Source organism: Otolemur garnettii, unplaced genomic scaffold (genome assembly GCF_000181295.1).
Source record: "Otolemur garnettii isolate 467f Iridium unplaced genomic scaffold, OtoGar3 scaffold00035, whole genome shotgun sequence".
Classification (NCBI taxonomy): domain Eukaryota; kingdom Metazoa; phylum Chordata; class Mammalia; order Primates; family Galagidae; genus Otolemur; species Otolemur garnettii.
This window is the reverse complement of record NW_003852430.1, coordinates 16,196,477-16,216,811: the sequence shown is the minus strand read 5'-3', so window position 1 is coordinate 16,216,811 and position 20,335 is coordinate 16,196,477. Positions and strand designations below refer to the sequence as shown.

Here is a 20,335-nt window from a genome sequence, read left to right as displayed (position 1 = left end):
TTTTTTTTTTTGCACTGCATGACCTTGACTTTCATGGGAACCATCTGAGTACAAAGCCCTAGATATTTAGGGTTTTTCCCCATACAATTGTGTGTTCACTCCTGATTTTAAAATCTTTTTAGTATTTTAGTATATTTAGTATTTTGCATTTATTGAGTTTTTCTAAAGCATTCTATTTTCATAAAACCATCCATCTTTCTTTCTGTACCATATGGCATCAGTTTATGCAATAATATAAAATTAAACCATGCCATTATAATTACAAATACAACTGGCATAAAAAGGTTTGGGAATGAACACATCAACTCTTTGCAAGCATTCAAACAATGTTAAGAGGAGAATTCTGTGGATTCTAAAGAGCATTCAGTGTGCGGCAGGCCTCAGGTAGCAAGTTCTGTAAGAGCAGAGGGTGTGAGTTCATCTGGCCAGCCAGCGATGAGGGAGTAAATTTCAAGGGCCTCTGCTCTATTCTAACACAAACACAATGTTTATCTGAACAGGCAAGTAAATGAAAGAGTATTTTGTGAACTGTGATTTCCTGCACATGGGTGAGCATTAATTTTTGCTTGTATACATGTGTGAGAGATGAAAATCAGGAGGATAGGAGAGACTGATCTTTACAACATTTTGCTGGGAATTCAACTGCTCCAAAGGACTCATGTGCAATTGCTAAGGTGCTTCTCATGAAACTATGACCAGGTGGGCGTGAGTTTACCGCAGTAACAGGAGACCCTGGTCTGCAACCTCAGGGAGGACACGTTCCTTTGGAGAACAGGCCCATCCTGCCAGAGTATAAACGAGTTGAAACCAGTAGGCTGTTCCCTAAAACTGATGCACCAGTTTGATGAAAATATTTCGAATTGTATATAAAACCAGCACAGTGTACCCCATAACTGCATTAATGTACACAGAGATGATTTAATTAAAAAATGATGAACTCCAAGCAAGACATAGAAAGAACAAAAAGAAAAGAAAGAGAATTTAAAAGAAGATGTGAATGGATTCATGGACTGCCTAAGACAGAACTCACAGATGGTTCACAAAGGGGAGATGACAGCAACAGACAGGAAGGAAGGGAAGGAACTGCGGTTGCTTTAAGGGAAGACAGTTAACGGGAAGGAAGATGATTAAAAAGACAATAGTATGTTTCCATTATAGAAAACCTGGTCATGGAATAGGAGATTGCCCAGCCCTCCTGAAAATAAGATAGGGCACTGGAATATGTTGTCGATGTGGGTCCACAGAACAGGAGATAACCAAGTGAAAGGACAAAGGAGACTCAGCTCTTGGGGAATTTTCTTTTGTAAAATGTTTTGTTTGCGGGGAAATGCAACACTTGTCTTTTTTTTTGAGATAGAGTCCCATTATGTTGCCCTTGGTAGAATGCCGTGGCGTCACAGCTTATAGCAACCTCAACCGCTTGGGCTTAAGCAATTCTCCTGCCTTAGCCTCCCAAGTAGCTGGGAATACAGGAGCCCGTCACAATACCCGGCTATTTTCCTGTTGCAGTTGTCATTGTTGTTTAGCTGTCCCAGGCTGGGTTTGAACCCTCCAGCCTTGGTGCATGTGGCTGGTACCATAACCACTGTGCTACTGGCGATGAGCCACCTGTCTAGATCTTGTCCTGATAATCCTAAAGGACTTTATGCTGATGGTTGCAAACTTTGTGGCTCTGTGGAACCTGTTAAGAAAAATTGACCTGAGAGCTGGAATTCAGACCGAGTAATCACTGTTGGTGGCTGGGCAAAGGAAGTGAGTGGGAGAGACAGGGAGAGACTTCGGATGCACCGAACCCACAGAAACCCCAAACAAAGTTTTCTAAAATTGTTAATTTTTTGATAATGACTAGTACTAGGGTGTTTCCCACCTCATGGTGACTCCCTGAACTGAGGCTACTTCACTGATTAAAGCTGGGCTCCCTTGCAGCCAAGCCTATGTTGTAGATATCAGTATGATCTGGGGGTCCCCCAAACCAGTTTTCAGCATTCTGTCCATCAAAGGGCACTTCTACCTCGTTTGAAGAAAAATCTCTGAAGACAAAAGAACAAGATGATTAAACTGAATTCTCTAAAAGAACACTATTTTTAACAGACAGAATTTAGACATATCTAAGTGGTTACATACTTGATATACCTGGTAACAATCACCTTTGATAGCAGAATATTATGCGGAAGTGTAAACTACCCCTAACAAAGTATACTGCTTATTTTTTGTAAATGAACTTTTAGATATACTGTTTTTCTTGGTTCATCTTATCAATTTATTATTATAGTAGATATTTATTTGCAAAAAATCTCTATTTTAAAAATACTGGCTTAAAAACACACTTGTTATTTGCTTCTTTTTCTGAAAAAAAAAAAAAACAAAAAAACCCCCTCACATTATATTGGGCGTAATTCCAGTTTTGACCTAGTTCCAGAGCTTATAACAGATATGCCGGTGATCACATGCAGGACACATTTGAAATTTTGAATACAATATTTATAAAATTACTGGAAAGGTCATGAAGTTCTGTTTTTCTATTTTTTTTTTTAGGTTAATTTGAGGGTACAAAGAATTAGGTAACAAGGTTTGCATTTGTGAAGTTTTGAATTTACTTCTTTTTTTTTAAATTTAATTTTTTATTGAATCATAACTGTGTACATTGATGGGGCACAATGTGATGATTTGATGTACAATGTGGAATGCTTAAAGCAACCTGAATAACACAACCAGCACCTCACTTACTTTTGTGGTAAGACATTTATAATTTACTCTTAGTTGTTTTGAAACGTACCCTTGCCTTGTGCACATTAGGTGAGATCCCACCAAACGCCCTCCCTGCTCTCACCACGTGCCCTCCCCACTTCACTCCCCTCCCTCTTGCTGGACTGTATTTGTATTTTATCATTCATACGAATGTGTAAGTGATTATATATTGGTTTAATAGTAGTACTGAGTACACTGGATACTTCCCCCCCACCCCCCACTGTTGAGATACTTTACTAAGAAGCATGTGTTCCAATTCCATCCAGGTGAACATAAAAGATGTAAAGTCTCCATCTTTTTTTATGGCTACATAGCATGAGAAAACAAACCACAATTTACAAATTAAATAAAAATGTCCAACATCTCTTTCAGTGCACAGAGCAGTCCTCCTGCGAGGCAAGAGGATGCTGTCATTTCCATATTCTGGGATCTGAGGTGGAAGCCGGCAGCTGTGTTCCCAGGATGCGTGTGACATGACTGACCAGGATCCGGGCAGGTGCGGCCCACTGCACCCCCGGCCTGACCTCACCCCGCCTCAGGAATCCTGGGTAGTCTGTGCCAGCTTCTCTGTTGGACGGTTTACTTGAAGGTGACTTGGCAGATGGGGATGACTCAGAAAGCTTTGCCTTCATGTTCCATCTGCTCAGTTGCAGTTATGCAGGTGCAAAGGGAGAAGTTCTGAAAATCTCTGTGTTGCAAATGTTGGCATCAGGTACTTCTGTAGTAGTACAATCCGAGGTATAGTGGGGCTGCCATAGTGTGTTTAGCAATCAGAAATAACAGTGCAAAACAAATGACAATTCTCGTCTCAGCCTTTTTGACTGTTTAAAAAACAGATTGGCAGATGTGATGGTCAGATTATAATTTAGACACTGGTTAGGCTGTTTTTTCTTTCTTGTTTTTTTTTAGTAGCAGGCTTAATTCCAGATCAGAAGATATAAATCTTTTCTTATTTCCTCAAGCAATAAACTTAACGAATATTTATTGGCCTGATTTTGAAGATACCATGATGAATACTAGTTTGGCTAATTCATTCATGTGAACAAGTTAAGAATATACTGTTGGTAGATTTCCACGGCCCAGCATAATCTCCACATAAGGAGGTCCTTTAAGGAAGGATGATTCACACCAGCAGTTTGTCAACCCTTCCTCCCCCTCCACTCCCTTCTATTCTCTTTTCTTTCCTTCCCTTCTCTTTTCTACTCTTCTGTCTAGGTCAATTTTTAAATTTGGTTACCTTAAATTAGAGGATCAGATAGGTCTTCCATCTTCAAACGTCAGCACCACCTGTGGCGGTGGCGTCATATAATCTGTGCCATGGCAGACAGCTCAAGGCAGCGTCATATAATCTGGGGTCTGCCGTGGCAGACAGCTCAGGGCACTGGTATTACACAGGGTCTTTCCAGACTGGGGTCCAACATGTAACAACAGTAAAGACTGACACTTGCCGGTTGCTTGATCGAGCACGTCTACCCTCCCCAACCTCATTTCCTACACGTGGCGATTTTGTGTTTGGGTGATATTGCATCTCTATCTTACAGAGATATTAATGATTGCTTAAATCTCATCATGGCATCCCTACACTACCTTACAATGTTGGGCTAGAACCCAGGTCTCTTGACTCTAATTCTTCTATTTTCTTTTCAAAACAGCATGTGCGTAAAGCTTATGGAATAATAATCCCTGAGAAAAAGTGTGTAGAGCCACATGAAAGAAGACGTATTGAAGAAGCAGACCTCTCCTTAGGAAAGAATTCCCCAAAGAGGTTTAGGATAATTTGTTTCGCAAACGCACACTGTTAAGGTAGGCAAGGAACTCGCAGATGCTTAGAGCAGCTAAGAGTTTTTGGTAGGTAGTGGCTGGGGTATATGCATCTAAGTTTTTGCTTAGCAACTGACAATGTTCTTGAATGGATCTGTAGTAAGAAACAATTATTAACTTTAATGAATTAATTATAAAAGTTTTTTTTTTGAGACAAAGTTGCACTTTGTCACTCAGGCTGGAGTACAGTGGTGTCATCACAGCACATTGTCACGTCAAACTCCTGGGCTCAAGTGATCCACCTGCCTCAGCCTCCTGAGTAGCGGAGACTACGGAGGTGGACACCACTGCACCTGGCAAATTCCTCTATTTTTTTCTTGTAAAGATGGGGTCTCGCTCTTGCCCAGGCTTGTCTTGAACTCTTGGCCTCAGGCGATCCCCATGCCTTGGCCCTCCAGAGCGCTAGGATTATAAGCATGAGCCACAGTGCCAGCCAATTAACATTAATTTAACATACCAGTATTAAATCAGAAAACAACAGTTTTTAAGATATTGCAGAAAACACTGTGCAGGGGTGAACTCAGTATAAGGAGAGTTGACTTGCTGAAGGGTAACTGGTATCATCAAGGACGAGGATGTATCTTTTTTTCATTCTATAAATTTACACAATTTCTTATTCTTAGATTTTACAGGGGGATGAAACTCATGGCATATATTTGGGATGAACAACATGTTGAGTGCAAAGTATACTCCATTATATTCATAGAAACTTCCATATGGTTTGCTTCTAGAAAGACTGTAGGATTTGCAGCATGAATTCTCAGACTAATTCGGGCTGATACAAGATTCTTTTCCATGCCCGAAGTAATCATTTCCAGCGCATGGTCTCAGGTGGTGTCTGTGTTCATTTGCTTACTCAAGAGCAGACTTATACTGTCTGCTGCTGTGCACATTATTATTACTTTTTTAAAACCCATAATACTATCTTCATGACAGGAATAGGAGGAAACAGAAAGAGGACAAACTGGCCTTTAAGAACAGGTCACTACCCCCCAAAATTACTTCAGGAATACCTGGTCTGTGACTGCAGAATAAATCTAAGGCAAATCAAAAGGAGAAACACAGTAACAAGAGAAGAAATAATAATAATAATAATGATAGAAAATAACTCCAGCAAACCCTAGTCTTAAATTATTTCAGGATAAATCTAGAACTAAAAAGGAGAGAAATAATAATAGGAAAAATATTAAATGGAGCCCTACCTGGCCAGCAGAAGACCCTCTTTTGACAGCACCTCAGCTATTAGATGCTCCCTTCTCCCTTTTGCTGCCACCAAAGCTACTTTAGTTGCCACTTCCGAATCCGAGCATCTGTTCATCGCAACCTGCAACTCCCAAGCCCCTTCTCTTCTGCCTGTGGCTCTGTGCTGCAGCTCTTTTAGGGGGGAGGATGGGTGGTGGGAGGGTGATTGGTGGGACCACACCTATATAGGGTCTGTCTTACAAAGGTACATGTGAATCTTTCTAAATGTAGAATATAAATGTCTGAACACAATAACTAAGAAAATGCCAAGGCTCTGTTAACCAGGCTTGGAACCAGGCCCTTTCTATCTGTCATCTCACGGATTCAATGGGCTAGGTATTGCTATTTGCTGGTATGAAACTATTCTCAGGGATCAAACCTCTTCAAATTGTTACTGGCTTTGAGCACAGTGCTGATCCTACCATGGTATCCCTCCAAATGCTGGTTTGGGGGCCATCCCCCACCACTTTAATGGAAGGAGGTTAGTATGAATATTTAGTATTTATAATTCAATGGGACACTGTACCATGAAACACAGATTGCATTTTGATATTGAATGTTGATACTTTGGGCTCTTTTAATATAGGGGATTTCCTTTTTTCACCAAAGCCACCACTTAGAAAAACTCCAACTCAGGCAACTCAGGGTGCTTTTATTTCTTAATTTATTCTGGATACTTCCATAGTTATTAAGATGCCCATTATGTGCAACATGGAAAATTATAACTAAAAAGTATGCAGCTATATATTTCATTCAGGTCTTGATCAATGTGTAATAAAAGGTACAACAATCTAAATTTGTTTTATATCACACTAGAGATCTAGCATATGTTGTTTTTATAATAAATAGAAATAATAAGCCCTCTTGTTTGCCTTTGTATCCTTAAAGGCTTCAGATAATCTCATTAGCAAGTCAGTTAATATCAACAAACCCGCTGTGGACTAATTAGACAAAGGAAACCTTCTTTTAAAAAACTGAAGGGTAGATTTCAAAATCACTAAGAGTAAATTTTAAATGTCTTACCACAAAAAGTAAGTGAGTGAGGTGGTGGAGGTGTTCATCAGTTTGTTCTAAGCATTCCACGTTGTGTGTCAAATCATCACATTGTACCCCATAAATGGGTACAGTTTTTATTTTTTTTGGGGGGGGCTGGGCTGGGTTTGAATATCACCTCTGGTACATGGGGCTGGCGCCCTACCCTTTTGAGCCACAGGCACCGCCCCTACAGTTTTGATTTTAATTAAAAATTAAATTAAAAAATAAAAATAATGATAATCAAAAAAATAAAAAGAAATCTTAGAAGTTTGGCATTTTTGAAGTATTTACTCTCATGTTGAAAACTTGATTTTTTTTTTTTTTTAAAGTAGAAACATAATTAGACCATTTAGGAACCTGGTAAGTATAGGTTAAATGTCACACAAAATAACACTACTGAAATGGAAATCAATGAATATATGTTTTCTCCCTGAAAATCATAGATATGACATTTAAAAACCTGCTATGTGGGTTATTTTGGCAAAAAAGTGAAAAATCTCTTCTAGGGAAGGCAGTATGGAGGTTCCTCAAAGAGCTAAAAGTAGACATGCCATTTGATCCTGCAATCCTGTTACAAGGTATTTACCCAAAGGAAAAAAGGAATTCTACCATAAAGACACTTGCACATGAATGTTCATAACAGCACAATTCACAAATGCAAAGACGTGGAAACAACCCCAGTGTCCTTCAATACAGGAATGGATTAATGAATGGTGGTATCTGTGAATCATGGAATATTTTTCAGCCATAAAAAGATGGAGATTATGTATCTTTTGCAACAACCTGGATGGAATTGGAGACCATTCTCCTAAGAGGAGCGTCACAAGAATGGAAAAACAAACAGTATTAAACTAGAAATTGTAGGTTGACACCTGTATGCTCACACGAGAGCAAAACAACAAAGGAGGGGGGTAAACTCCCACCGAACAGGTACTTTGCATGGGTATACAGCACACTACCTGAGTGTGGGACACACCTACAAATGGAACTTTAACCTTACAAATGCAGGCTATGAAATCTCTTTGTACCCCCATGTCGATCTGAAATTTAAAAAAAAGAAATCTATGGAAACAGTAATACAAAATGAAAAAAGCAAAAACCCAAACAAACAAACAAAAATAATAACAAAACAAGACGATGACTATGAGAGGTATATTGAGAGTTTCCCACAAACTGTTTAATATACACTCCAGAAGCCCTTATGAGGAGTAAGGGGAAAAGGAAGACTAGGGAAAAGAAGGATAAAGAGCGTCCAGGCTGAACTTACTACGGCTGCATCTCTAAGGGGACAGGTGCATCTGAGTGCATCAGTGACTTACATATATTATCCAAGAGAAGCAGAAACTAAACCTGAATTCAAAACCATTGCTTTGAAGGCCAGGATGACAAAACGTCTTCCCCTTACTGGCAAGAATGGCCTCTTGTTTTCTCAGTTTACACAGGGGATCCCACCATGAGTCATAAATTTCCGTGTTTTCTCTACATATAAAAAGTATCTCAAGAAAGCTGGATGACTGCTCCCTGTCAGATTTCCACTTCTCCTTTCAAATGTTCATTATGGTTGTGAATAGTATAGAGGAGTCTGAGATCAAATCACTAAACAAACAAAATGCTTGGATACCACAGCACTACCTCACAGACATCTACTTAGGTAACTTAAGAAGAAAAATCCTGAGTGTATTTCCGAGTTTTATCAATACCATTCCAGCTCACAATCAACAACTCCCAAGTTATGACCAATTTCCCTTGTCCCAGACAGACAAGTGTTCTGGGTGTTGCTGATGTGCTTTTGATGTGTAGTGCAAAGACCTAACAAATCTGCAGTCCACAAAACAAAGAAAAAGCTGATCAATGTTTTAACTGCAGGTTAAGAAAATGATATATTTTTATTTTGAAGGTTATCTAGGACTCAAGAAATACTAATGATGATTTATAAGATAACTTAGCCTTGTTGGATCCAAGAGATAAGCAAATTCTTTAGATAATTCTAGATGCTGTATATTTTCACATAACTACCCTTTGGAACGTCAATAAAAAGAAATGTAATTTCTATGTTGCATAAAGCACTCTCCTATCTTGTGACATTCTTACTCAGGCAGAAGTTCTGATGACTGTTTTATAAATTGCAGGGGAAAGTTTTGCTTCAGTGGAAAACTATGCGTTTTTCAGAGCACACCCTTCTCCAAGGGGTTTGGATTCTGATTTTACGCAGCTCTGCCCCTTTCATGGCATTTGAGCTGTTTCAGGACTCTGTAAGTTGTAGATAACTGGTAGCAATGCAAAACAGTTCTTGTCTACAGACATGTAAATCAATTCTGTCTGGTGGAGGTTCAACTGACTTCCCTCCCACACTGTGGAAGAAGCCAGTTTTGCCCTTGCTGGCACATTCATTTCAGTATTTCAGATCTTAAAATATTTTTCTTCTTCAGATAGGCCTTTGAACCGGTTGTAACATCTTACTGGTTTCTTCATTAATAATGACAAATAAAGGATGAGTTAAATATAGAATTTAGCATGTGTTTATTTTCTATCTGTATGGGAATCATGATTTTACTTGATTGGAAAAGGATTCTTTAATAACAATATGAAGAAAGAGTAGCTTTTGAGTGGCAAGTTTTGAAATTAGGTGTCTATAATCTCTGATCTCACAGATGGTTACTCACTAGTTTTTTCTTTTTCCTCTTTCTGGGCTGGGATTTTACTCATCTAACATTCATTCCACTTCTGTCCATTCTTTTTAATCTCAGATAAACTTGTTGATGAGTGGCAAATCAATGCAACTATTAGCAATTCAAATCTGTGCTCCGCAAAGTTATCAATGTTTAATAGATATCAATGTTCAAAGATACCAATGTTTCAATCACCATTTAAGAAATCTATGTATTTTTTATTTTGCCAATAATTTAGCATTCAAAAAGTACTACTGATGATAGTTCCAAGAGAACTTAACTTGGACCAAGCGATGTGAAAAATTTTTAGACAATTATAAGTAGTGTATATCTTCACATGACTCCCTTTTCTAAGTTAATATTTTTATGGAGATCATCCATAGGAACCATTGCACTGTATTCGTAGGAAATATTCCATAACAACCAATAAGTACAAACAAATCTTTATCCTTACCGTGCCCCACCAGAGAGCATCTGCATATGTAGAAAACTCTTTGTTGGCATCTTTTTCCACCAGGTAGACAAGGAAAGATGAAAAAATAAGAACCAAAAATCCTATGTACCAAGCTGTGATTAGTTCCTAGATAGAAAAAGAATGGGAGATTTTTAGAGGTGGAAGGCTTTTGAAAAAGGACAAAAAAAATCTGCATGATTCCATCCTCTTCACTACTTCTTGGACATTTGTTTTCTTATTTTTTATTTTTTTTTGAGACAAAGTCTTACTCTGTCACCCTGAATAGACTGCTATGGCGTCATAGCTCACAGCAACCTCAAACTCTTGGGCTGAAGGATACACTTGCCTCAGCCTCCCAAGTAGCTGAGACCACATGTGCCTGCCATGATGCAAGCTAGTTTTTCTATTTTTAGTAGAGACAAGATCTTGCTCTTGCTCAGGCTGGTCTTGAACTTCTGCGCTCAAGGGATCCACCTACCTCAGCCTTCCAGAGTGCTGGGATTATAGGCTTGTGCCACTGCACCCAGCCCACTACTTCTTGGAAGTTTATGATGGTTTTTAAATAATCCATTGCATACCATGTCCCCAAACTGTTTTAACCTACTTCTGAAATGATTATGTTTGTGTGCAACAGATTTATTAACTGCTTCAGCAATCAATGAAAAAGTTTAAAAAATTTTGTTCTAAAACTCAGAAAGTGACTCTTACCTTGCTGTGAGCATAGACCACTGAGCCCAGTAACTTCCAGGTGCCGCCCCTGCGGTCCATGCGCACCATGCGGAGGATCTGCAGGAAACGGAGGCTTCTCAGTGCAGATGTGGCGAAAATGTTACCCTGAGTTTTTGCAGAAACAACTGCTATTGACGCAATAAGAACAATGGTATCTGAAAGAAATGGGTGGAAATGGCCATAAGAAGCATGATTAGGACTTTTTATTTCTCAAACAATATGTCTGAATGGCTCCCTGGGACCTCTTTGGAGCATAAATAAACAGATCTTGACCCGTTGCCTGACCTGGTGCCCCTTGGCCTCTGTGATGAACGGAGAACGGAAAGGCAGAGAAGGGGACTCGCCTGCTCCTATAGTTCTGACCCTGTGTGTGCTTTACCGATGCGATTTTGAAGCATGTGCTACTTAATCTTCAGCAAATTGGACAATGGCCTTGAGAACAGTCAGAGAGCCTTGGGCTGTGGGAGGGCCTTCTACATCTCAGGTGTCATCAGCATTCCTACCTGCAGGAAGGAACTCCCGCCAGAGTCCACAAGGCTCAGACTGACGTGACAGGAGCATCATCGTCTGTCCCGATGAAGAAGTGCTGCTAGGAATAACGCCTCTTGCTGTCTTGCCAAAAAAGTTTTTATCTTCTTTATGCCAAAAATTCTCTAACATTGTGTAGTCTGCAACTGTGCGTATTGTTTAACAAAAACCTCCACTAAGCTGATTACTTTGGTCCATGTTTTCTGGATAGAGTACTCTTCATACCTGGCCCACCAGTTATGTGTATGTCCAGTATACACATTAAATAATATTACATTTGTTACAACTAAGTGTGTAATTATAAACACTGTGCATGGCATGGGATGGATATTTAATGTTTGACATATTGACATTTGGCTTAAAAAAACTGCCTTTTTGTAAGCAAAAAAGAAAAAAAAAAAGAGCACCTAATGAAAGCACAGAAAAGAGAAAGGGGGCTTAATAACTCTAAGAGTAGGCTCAGCGTCTGTAGCTCAGCGGCTAGGGCACCAGCTGCATACATGAGAGCTGGCGGGTTTGAACCTGACCGAGCCAGCTGAAACAATGACAACTGCAACAACAACAACAACAAATATAGCCGGGCGTTGTGGCAGGTGCCTGTAGTCCAAGCTACTTGAGAGGCTGAGGCAAGATAATCACTTAAGCCCAAGAAGTTGAGGTTGCTGTGAGTTGGGATGCTATGGCAGTCTACCCAGGGTGACTCTGTCTGAAAAAACGAAACAAAAGAAAACAAAAAAACCTTCTGAGAGTAAATGTAATGGAAAGAGGCTTTTAAGTGGGAGAAGTCAAGTGAGGATGAATGGCCTCTTCTGGCAATTTTATTAAAAGTTATCTTGACTTTAATATCCTCAAATACAATTTCTTTCCTGCTCCAAGTGGGTTGTGCACAAGCAGCCCCTCCCCCCGCCCCCAGAGGAGTTCCACTTCAAGGGCGCTGCACTTGTTATGTTTCTGTTACCCTCAGGATTAACAGGGGTATGAATGTGTGTTCCTCATTCAGCTCAGCCTTCTCCCTGCACTGGGGAGGGCCTGGTCTCCTGGGGTGGACAGAGACCTTCCAAGTCACTGCTGGTGCCCCTTCAGGGAGCCAGTGCTTAGAGAGAGAGGGGTCAGTGGCTGGCAGTGCAAAGGGTCAGCCACGGGACTTTTCCCCATCAGATCTAGACACTATGTGATGGGTACGTGCCCCAAGAGCCACAAATGCAGCCTTGAGTTATCACTCTTGGCAACTCTTAGAAAGCAAAAGGAACTAAGATGTTGACGCAGACGTCAAAGACATAATTTAAGTGAATAAGTCAGGTGCAAAACAGTATGTACAATGGGATCTCATTTTAACAAAAATATATATCAGGATATGCCTAGGATTATAACAAGCTCATGAGTTAGGTACTCCACAGATCCCGTTCTACAGATGAAAAAGTGAGGCACAGAAAAGCATACACTGCATTAATTTTAAGAAAACCAGCTACTGATTTGTTAGACTACAGAATAAAAAGTGTGCTATGAAGTTAGTGCACCAGAGAAAATAAAAGTAACACTGGTGATTTGAGACAATTTCAAAAATTATGTACACAGTGAATCGTACTCTAAATATTTGAAGTTTCCAAATATGCAAAGGTAACAATAGATTTTATTTAATACTCCCATTGTAATTCAGATCAGACGAGAAATACAGAGTTCAGGAGAATGAAATCATGGATGAGCAACCAAATGGCAAATAGTGGACGCTGGATGCAGTCACAAAAACCTTTCTGGTTGGGTTGCAGCCATCTGCTGTCAGCACCACCTAGAATATTTTCTAGGCTAATATTTAGTCATTATGAGTAGTCCTTACTTTCATTTTCGTCCATGTATTTATTATTTTTGTGGTCCGTTACTTTACAGAAAGGAGGTTCCACAGGGCTGGATCATTGTTTTGTCTACTAATATATCCCAAGTACCTAGAAGAGTACCTAAAATGTGGTTGAAACTCAACAAATACTTATAAAATGAACTTAGAATAAAAATGCTTACAAGTAGTTTGAGCTTTGTTTTCTTATCCATCAATGGCTTGATAACTGGGATATCAACCTAAAATACTCTTAAGTTAATGAAAAGACCACTTCAACATCTAGCAGTAAATTCTGCTGCAACATAATAGTTACAGCTGTTATCTACTGAAATTGATAAAAGTTAAATTTCCCTAAGATTTAGAGTCTATGCCTATATATGTAAAAGTAGGAACGTAGTTTAAATGGTGCAATGAGCTAATTGTCTAAAATATGTTTTGAAATATACGGGCCTGTTTGAAAAGATTGAAAAGTTTGAAAAGAAACTACATTTTCTTCCGTTCTTGAGATACTTTACTAAGAAGAATATGTTCCAGCTCCATCCAGGTAAACAGAAAAGATGTGAAGTTGCCACCTTTTTTGATAGAGATGATGGTTTTGTTAATCAGTTAGATGTAAGCATTCCACATTGTATATCAAATCAGCACATTGAACTCCATAAATGCATTAATGTACACAGTTATAATCTAATAAAAATATAGCTGAGAGAAAGAAATTAGAAACTACAGACAGGCCTTGAAGCTCATCAGTTTCAGGATCATTTGTTTACCATTCAATAGTAAGCAGTTGAGTGTCGAGTACTATATTAGATTACTCATATTAAAAACGAATATTTATTCATTTCATCATCCATCTATTGCAAATATTTATCAAGTCCCACTTCATGTACATCAGTGGTTCTGCATGAGGACAATTTTGCCTCCCAGGAGATGTCTGGAGATATTTTTGTTTGTCATAACTGAGGAGGGAGTTGCTATGGGCATCTGGGGCAGGGGCCAGGGTTGCTGTATACATTCTACTATAACCAGGACAGCCCCCAGGACAAAGAATGACACTGCCCCAAATGTTAATAGTGCCAAGGCTGAGATAGCCTAACGTACATCATTTTATTCAGTCTGCAACAGTGCTATGTAGCAGATAGTACTGTTATAAATGAAGAAATTGAGGCTTGTCGGGGTCAACTGACTAAGGCCCAACATCCATCCGTGGTCAAGCTGTGGCTCCAGAGCTGTGTCCTTGAGAGTTAGTGCACCTTGGATTAAAAAAAAAACAAAACAAAACAGGGTGGAGTGGGGGTGAGGGCGGAAGAGAAAGGGGGAGGCTGTGAAAGCAGGTGGGTAACAAATCCAGAATAAATTGTCATCTCATAAAGCATTCGGGGAGGAGAGAAGTGCAGGGAGGGTAAAGCAGAAATAAAACGATGCTAAAAAGCAGATGGCACTTTTATGGATGCATCAGGAGGAAATGGGGCTGGAGAAAGAAATAGAACTGCTAATAAACAAGCAGGAGCTCTAAATCGTATAAAGACAACGCACGGAGTCCTGAGCACTTAAAACCTGCCTTTCCCAAAGGAAACTGATATAAATAAGTTGGCAAGTAGTGGAGAAAGACTTATTGATTATAAGCAGCCCAGTAGAAATGTGAAATATAGGTTTACAAGGTATTAGGAAGTAGGTTGACAAACTTACTGAATCCCTTAGAATGATTTATAGATGATTGTTAAGATTTGAGGGGGCACAAACTGCAAGGATACCTCAGACACACAGGGACTGTCAAAGAGCTTATTATTAGGTGCCACAAGAACTTTGCTCAAGTATTATTTACTCAGCAAAATCAATAAGAATTGATCACCACGGACCCTGTCTAAAAGGTATTAGTCACAGAAATACCAAGGAGCCCTCATTATAAGGTAGATTCATAGCCAAAGCAATGCTACCATGAATCCAGGGATTGGGTTTAAAGCAGGGCCAATATACATCGGAACTTGACAGGCTGTTTTTCTGTTGCCACAATTATACTACGTAATGCATCTATTGGAAAGAATCACTCGACTTGATTTAAAATCACAAGGGGAAGAACTAAATCATATGGGATCAAACAAAGCACGCTTGAACACTTTTGAATTGGTAGTTGTAAAGACAGATACATTCTCCAGAGGGAGACCACAAAGAGGACACAGCTCGCCTCCCAGAAACTGACCGCAGACTTCAGGCTTTTAAAATGTTTATAAATTATGAGTTAGAGTCTCAGAAAGTTTTCCTTGATAACTACCATAAATTTTCCTCTTGCCCTTTAAACTCACTTTATCTTATTCTCTCTGGGAAAATCAGAAGTGCGGTAAATACAATGTTCCTAATGATCACGTTATCCTCTCGCACCATCTTTTTTTGTTCCAATTCCTTGAGCTATTTTGAGTAGCCTCACTATAAGCTAAACTTTGAATAATTTTAATGAAAAGTATGTTTTAAAGTTATAAGAGTAGCGGCTGTTATAAAAGATTAAAACAACACAAATATGTATAAAGCAGGAAGTTAATTTATTTAATTAGCCAATTGTTTCTTAATAATTTTTTAGATTACTTTTAGTTTTGCTATTAAAATGATGCTGAAATGAACCACCCTGTACATCTATTTTTATAGGTATTCTTTTTAAGGATAAATTCCTAGATACAAGATAGTTGGCACATTTTTAGTTTGTGGTAGGTTTCAAAATATCCTCAGAATGATGGTACTGACCCTCACCCTCACTCACAATATGAAAATATTTATTTCTCTCTTTTTTCTTGTTAATAAAAAATTGCCAATAATAATAGCAACAGCTTGAAAACATTTCAGATTGTGTGTAAAACCAGCACATTGCACCCCGTAATTGCATTAATGTACACAGCTATAATTTAATACGAAAAACATAATGGCAACAGCTAATATGTACTGCTTACTATGTGATAGACACTTTTCTAAGCATTTGCAGGTACTACCCGAGATATTAAAAATTTTTAATTTTTGCCAGTACAATAAGGGAAAACATCCCTTGAAAAAACAGACTCCTGGATGGATTTCATGTCCTTTAGGCCTCATAAAAGTCAAGTTGTCTAGAATGATTTTGTGCTTCAGCATCATTCCTGGGAAGTGACAGCCATTACAGCCCAGCTTTCCTGGCCTCTGAGTGAGGGGAGATGACTAATTCTTGCTCACAAAAGGTGAGCAGGAATGAGCTGTGTCGCTTCCAGGTTGGGGGGCACCTGTGCCTGTGGCTCTCTCTCTCCGCCTCACCTGTGTGTCGGTGCTCAGCACGCCTGCAGGATGAATACGGCGGACCTTCATGAGCCTGCGCTCTGCAGTGATGGCAGGGAGGACAGCCTTTATCATCCATCCTGGCCTCCGAGAGGCTTCCACCACACAAGAAAGAAACTTCTATTTTTTTAAGTTACTGGAATTTGGAGATGTGTATGTTATAATAATTAGCATTACTCTAACTTATACGATCTTTAACTTTTATGAATTTGTGTTTGTCTCTGCAGTGAAGTAGAGAACTAATCTTACTTTTTACACCATATGATAGTCAGTTTTTCCAATACCATCTAAAGAAAAAGTCTGACCTTTTCCAAATGTTTCCATATACTTATTGAGAAGCCTATTTTTAGATCTCATTCTGTTTTATTGCCTATTCCTGAATTAGTACGACACTAGACATCTGATAGGGTAAGAGTCCCTCAATGTTATTCCTTTTCATATATATTACCAATTATTGCAAACCCATTTATTTCCCCAGGTGGATCTTATCAAGTTAAGAAGTTCAGATACAGAGTATATATTAAATTTGTAAGTTGACATCTTTTTATTACCCCTCCTGTCTCACATCCACCGAGATAGTGCAGTTGATTCTGCCTCTGTACTATCTCACACCTCTAATCGTCTCATTCCCTGTATCCTGTCTCCTTCCTTGGTCAGGCTTACGCTGCCTCTGTCTTGGCCATTCCTATAAATCTCTGACCTGGTCTCCACTCTCTCTTTTCTTTCTCTAAACCATTTTGAATTTGATTGCCAGATAAAAATGTTATGGTGAATGTATTACTTCTCTGGTGAATAAAAAACAACAACAACAAATTTCCAATATCAAGAACAAAGATTGGATTCAGCCATCTGGCATCAAACATGCTACTGATCTTCCTGAAAGCCCGCCCCTCTGCTCCTTCCCGGTCTGGCCAACTTCTCTTTACTTCTGGAACTCAGCACAGGCATCCACCTGTCCGGGAGGTTGGCTTTCACAGGTGCCCGGTGCTCTGTGCCTGGCTCCTGTCTGACCTGTCTGATTCTACAGTAGTCTGTATATTTGCAGGTCCCTCCTGTAGCACACTGTACAGAGCTGGCGGCACCAGAAGTGGTTATTTCCCTTTGCAACCTTGGTGCCTTGTTCAGTATCTATCCTATGGTAGATGCTCAGAACTCATGTACTGGGTACTTATTTGATGAGTTACAGTCTCATCAAATAGACTAAACTTTTATAATTTTAAAGGGTATGAGAAATAATAGAGTTAAATCTCCCTCATTTTGCAGGTGAGAAGAAACAGGGACATGACACAGAAAATATAAAAATTCTGTGTGTTAAAAAAAAAAATCCCACACAGTTTGAGATGCAAAAACCAAACTTAGAAAGAATTTGCAACATCTATGATGAAGGACAAAGGGCTAATAGCTTTCATATGTAAATGTAAACTTAGAAGAAAACTTACTAGTAGAAAATTGCACAGAAGGCATAAATCTGAACTTATCCTAGGAAGACGTAAAAATGACCATTAAGTATATAAAAAGCTCTTTTTCAATAATTTCTAGTTTAAAAATTTTAAATAGCTATAAGTTACCATTTTAGTCTATCGATCTGAGTGTTTGAACAAATGAATTGACAATACTGGCAATGAGGGGAAGGCGAGATTCTTTCACGACTTTCTGAGAGGACAAAGAGTTCTGGGTAGAACGATCAGACGTTATATGCCAAAGCTATTAGCAATGTGAATACCTATTGTTTTAGCAATTTTAATACTTGGAATTTATCCTAGAATACTGCAGATGTCAACAAAAGTTGCATCAGCATGCTTATTAAATTCTTACTAATATAAAAAATGAGAGCCGATCCAGATTTCTAACAAAAATAGAGTAATTAAAACTAATAAGGGTACCTCTCTTTTTGAGCATGGGCGGGGGGCTCATGTGCCTGAGATTCAACCCTGGCTCTGCTTCTTATTAGCTGGGTTACCTGGGTCAAGTTATTAAACTTCTCTCTGCCTCAATTTCTTTCTCAGTAAAATGAGGATAGTAAGAATATCTATGTTACAGAGAGGTGAGAATTAAATAAGTTAGCCTGTGAAACATCTCAGTGCAGGGCTAACTCACAACAAATTTTAGCTAATTATTATTACTATGGATGCTATACAACCAAAAAATACCATGTTCTAGAAGAATATTAATGGGATAAAATATTTCCAATACATTATATAAGGAATTGATTATGTAGAATGATTCCAATTTTGCCCCCCAAAGGACAATACATTCTTATAGTATATATGAAAACAAATACTGTAAGTACACGTATACTTTCCTGTCAGTGGTGATTATCTATCTTCAGGTGGTGAGATTATGTGTAAAATTTAGTTTCTTTAAATCTACGTCTCTTTTGTCCAAATGATCTCCAATAACCATGTTTTGCTTTTATAATAAGAAAAGAAAACTATTATTTATTTAAAATAAAAATCTATGACCCAGGAAGGTTAGCACGTTGACCAAGGTGGTTTATTTAGTCAGTGGTGGGAAAAGTGAAGGGGAATGGGCAACATTTATAGAGCACCTCTGATGTATGCGGCCATGTAGGGTGCTCAGTATATACACCCTATTTCATTAGTTCTCCAAAACAGCCCTCCAAGGAGCCACAGAGGTTATGAGTATGAACTTGACAGCTTGGGGATTCCTAGGTCAGTCCTTTCCTTGTTGTGTGACCTTGGGCCTGTTAATTTTGCTGGGGTGGGGTCCTCTCCTGTAAATAGGGGATGGAATCATCTCCCCCCACAGGGCTGCTGCGAGGATCCAGTGAGGTAATGCATGCAAAGCTCTTCCCTGTCTTGGCATGCCTGGTTATCATGCCAACTCTCAGCCTAAAAAAAGTTGTCATATATATAAACCTCTCTACCTTTTCTAGATTGGTAAATTGATACTAAGAAAGCTCCAGGATCTTACCCAAGGTCATCGAGCTAGTAAATGAAGCCAAGAACCAACTCATGTCCATCTGCTTCCAGAGCACTCACATTTCATTACATGCTTCTCTTTTCGTAACTGTCGTAACCAGCAGAGAGACCAGTAAACAGGGAAATAGGCAGTCAATAAAGGCTTAAAGTGAAATTCCAAGAAGTACAGTATTATTAAGAATGGGGAATACATGGGGGACTTGCAAATGGTGGATATTCAGGTAAAATTTAGCAAAAATCTTGTAATTAACAGATTTTTATATTTTCCCTTGTCCTGATGGGACAGCACACTGTGACAGAGAGGTCAGCCTGTCTTGTCATCAGACGATTTCTGCATGACTTTATGATTTATTTAGTGCCCCATGTATATATATCATAAGCCTCATGTTTTACTGTCAGCAGAGGAGCAAGCCAAGTAGGAATTAAAATTGTGTGGTTTCACTATATTTGCCTATCTATCCAAAATTCTAACCTTTCAGAAGAAACAGGGAGTTCAAGTATTGAAGTATGAAGATCACTGAACGACATCTGGTTTACCAACCAGTCCTGCCGTTAACTTGGCTTTGTCACCACATCTCTCCCGGGGCTGGTTTCCATACATTTTAAAATGAGGTGGGACTGACTGCAAAGTGTTAGGGATCCTTTCTCATCCCAAATTTCTGGAATTCTAAGAGGTAGGCTCTTCATTTTATATATTGGTTGAATGACAAAGCGTCAGCAGGAGTGTTTTGGACATGACTTTTCTCAAATTAAGTGTTTAGGCGATTCGTTCATTCATCTATTAATTCATTCAACATACATTTTTTTGCTTGCCTGTCTGCCACGAGCTAAGGGATAGAGCAGTGAATAAAACAGCAACGTTTTCTGCTCTCATGGAACTTCGCTTCTGGAGTAATTGGGGGGCACTGGTTAATGCTAAACAAACAAACAGTACAGAATATAATGTTAGGGATATTCTGGAGAAATACAAAGGGTCAGGGGTGGAGTCACAGAGTAACAAGTGGTTCTATCTGAGTTGGTATGTCAGGAAAAGCTTCTCGGAAGA

The 20,335-nt window shown here is 39.1% G+C and overlaps 1 protein-coding gene across 5 annotated transcripts in view; it reads right to left on the bottom strand.

Moving 5' to 3' along the window:
- KCNQ5 (potassium voltage-gated channel subfamily Q member 5) overlaps nucleotides 1-20,335 on the bottom strand; it is a 513,698-nt gene that overhangs the window by 97,319 nt on the left and 396,044 nt on the right. For all 5 annotated transcript variants that reach the window (XM_003789682.2, XM_003789683.2, XM_003789684.3 and 2 more), the window contains exons 4-5: nucleotides 10,678-10,853; nucleotides 9,970-10,095 (exon numbers count right to left, since the gene is read on the bottom strand). In XM_003789682.2, the coding sequence (XP_003789730.1) occupies nucleotides 9,970-10,095; nucleotides 10,678-10,853 (302 nt within the window). The remainder of the gene's footprint in view (nucleotides 1-9,969; nucleotides 10,096-10,677; nucleotides 10,854-20,335) is intronic.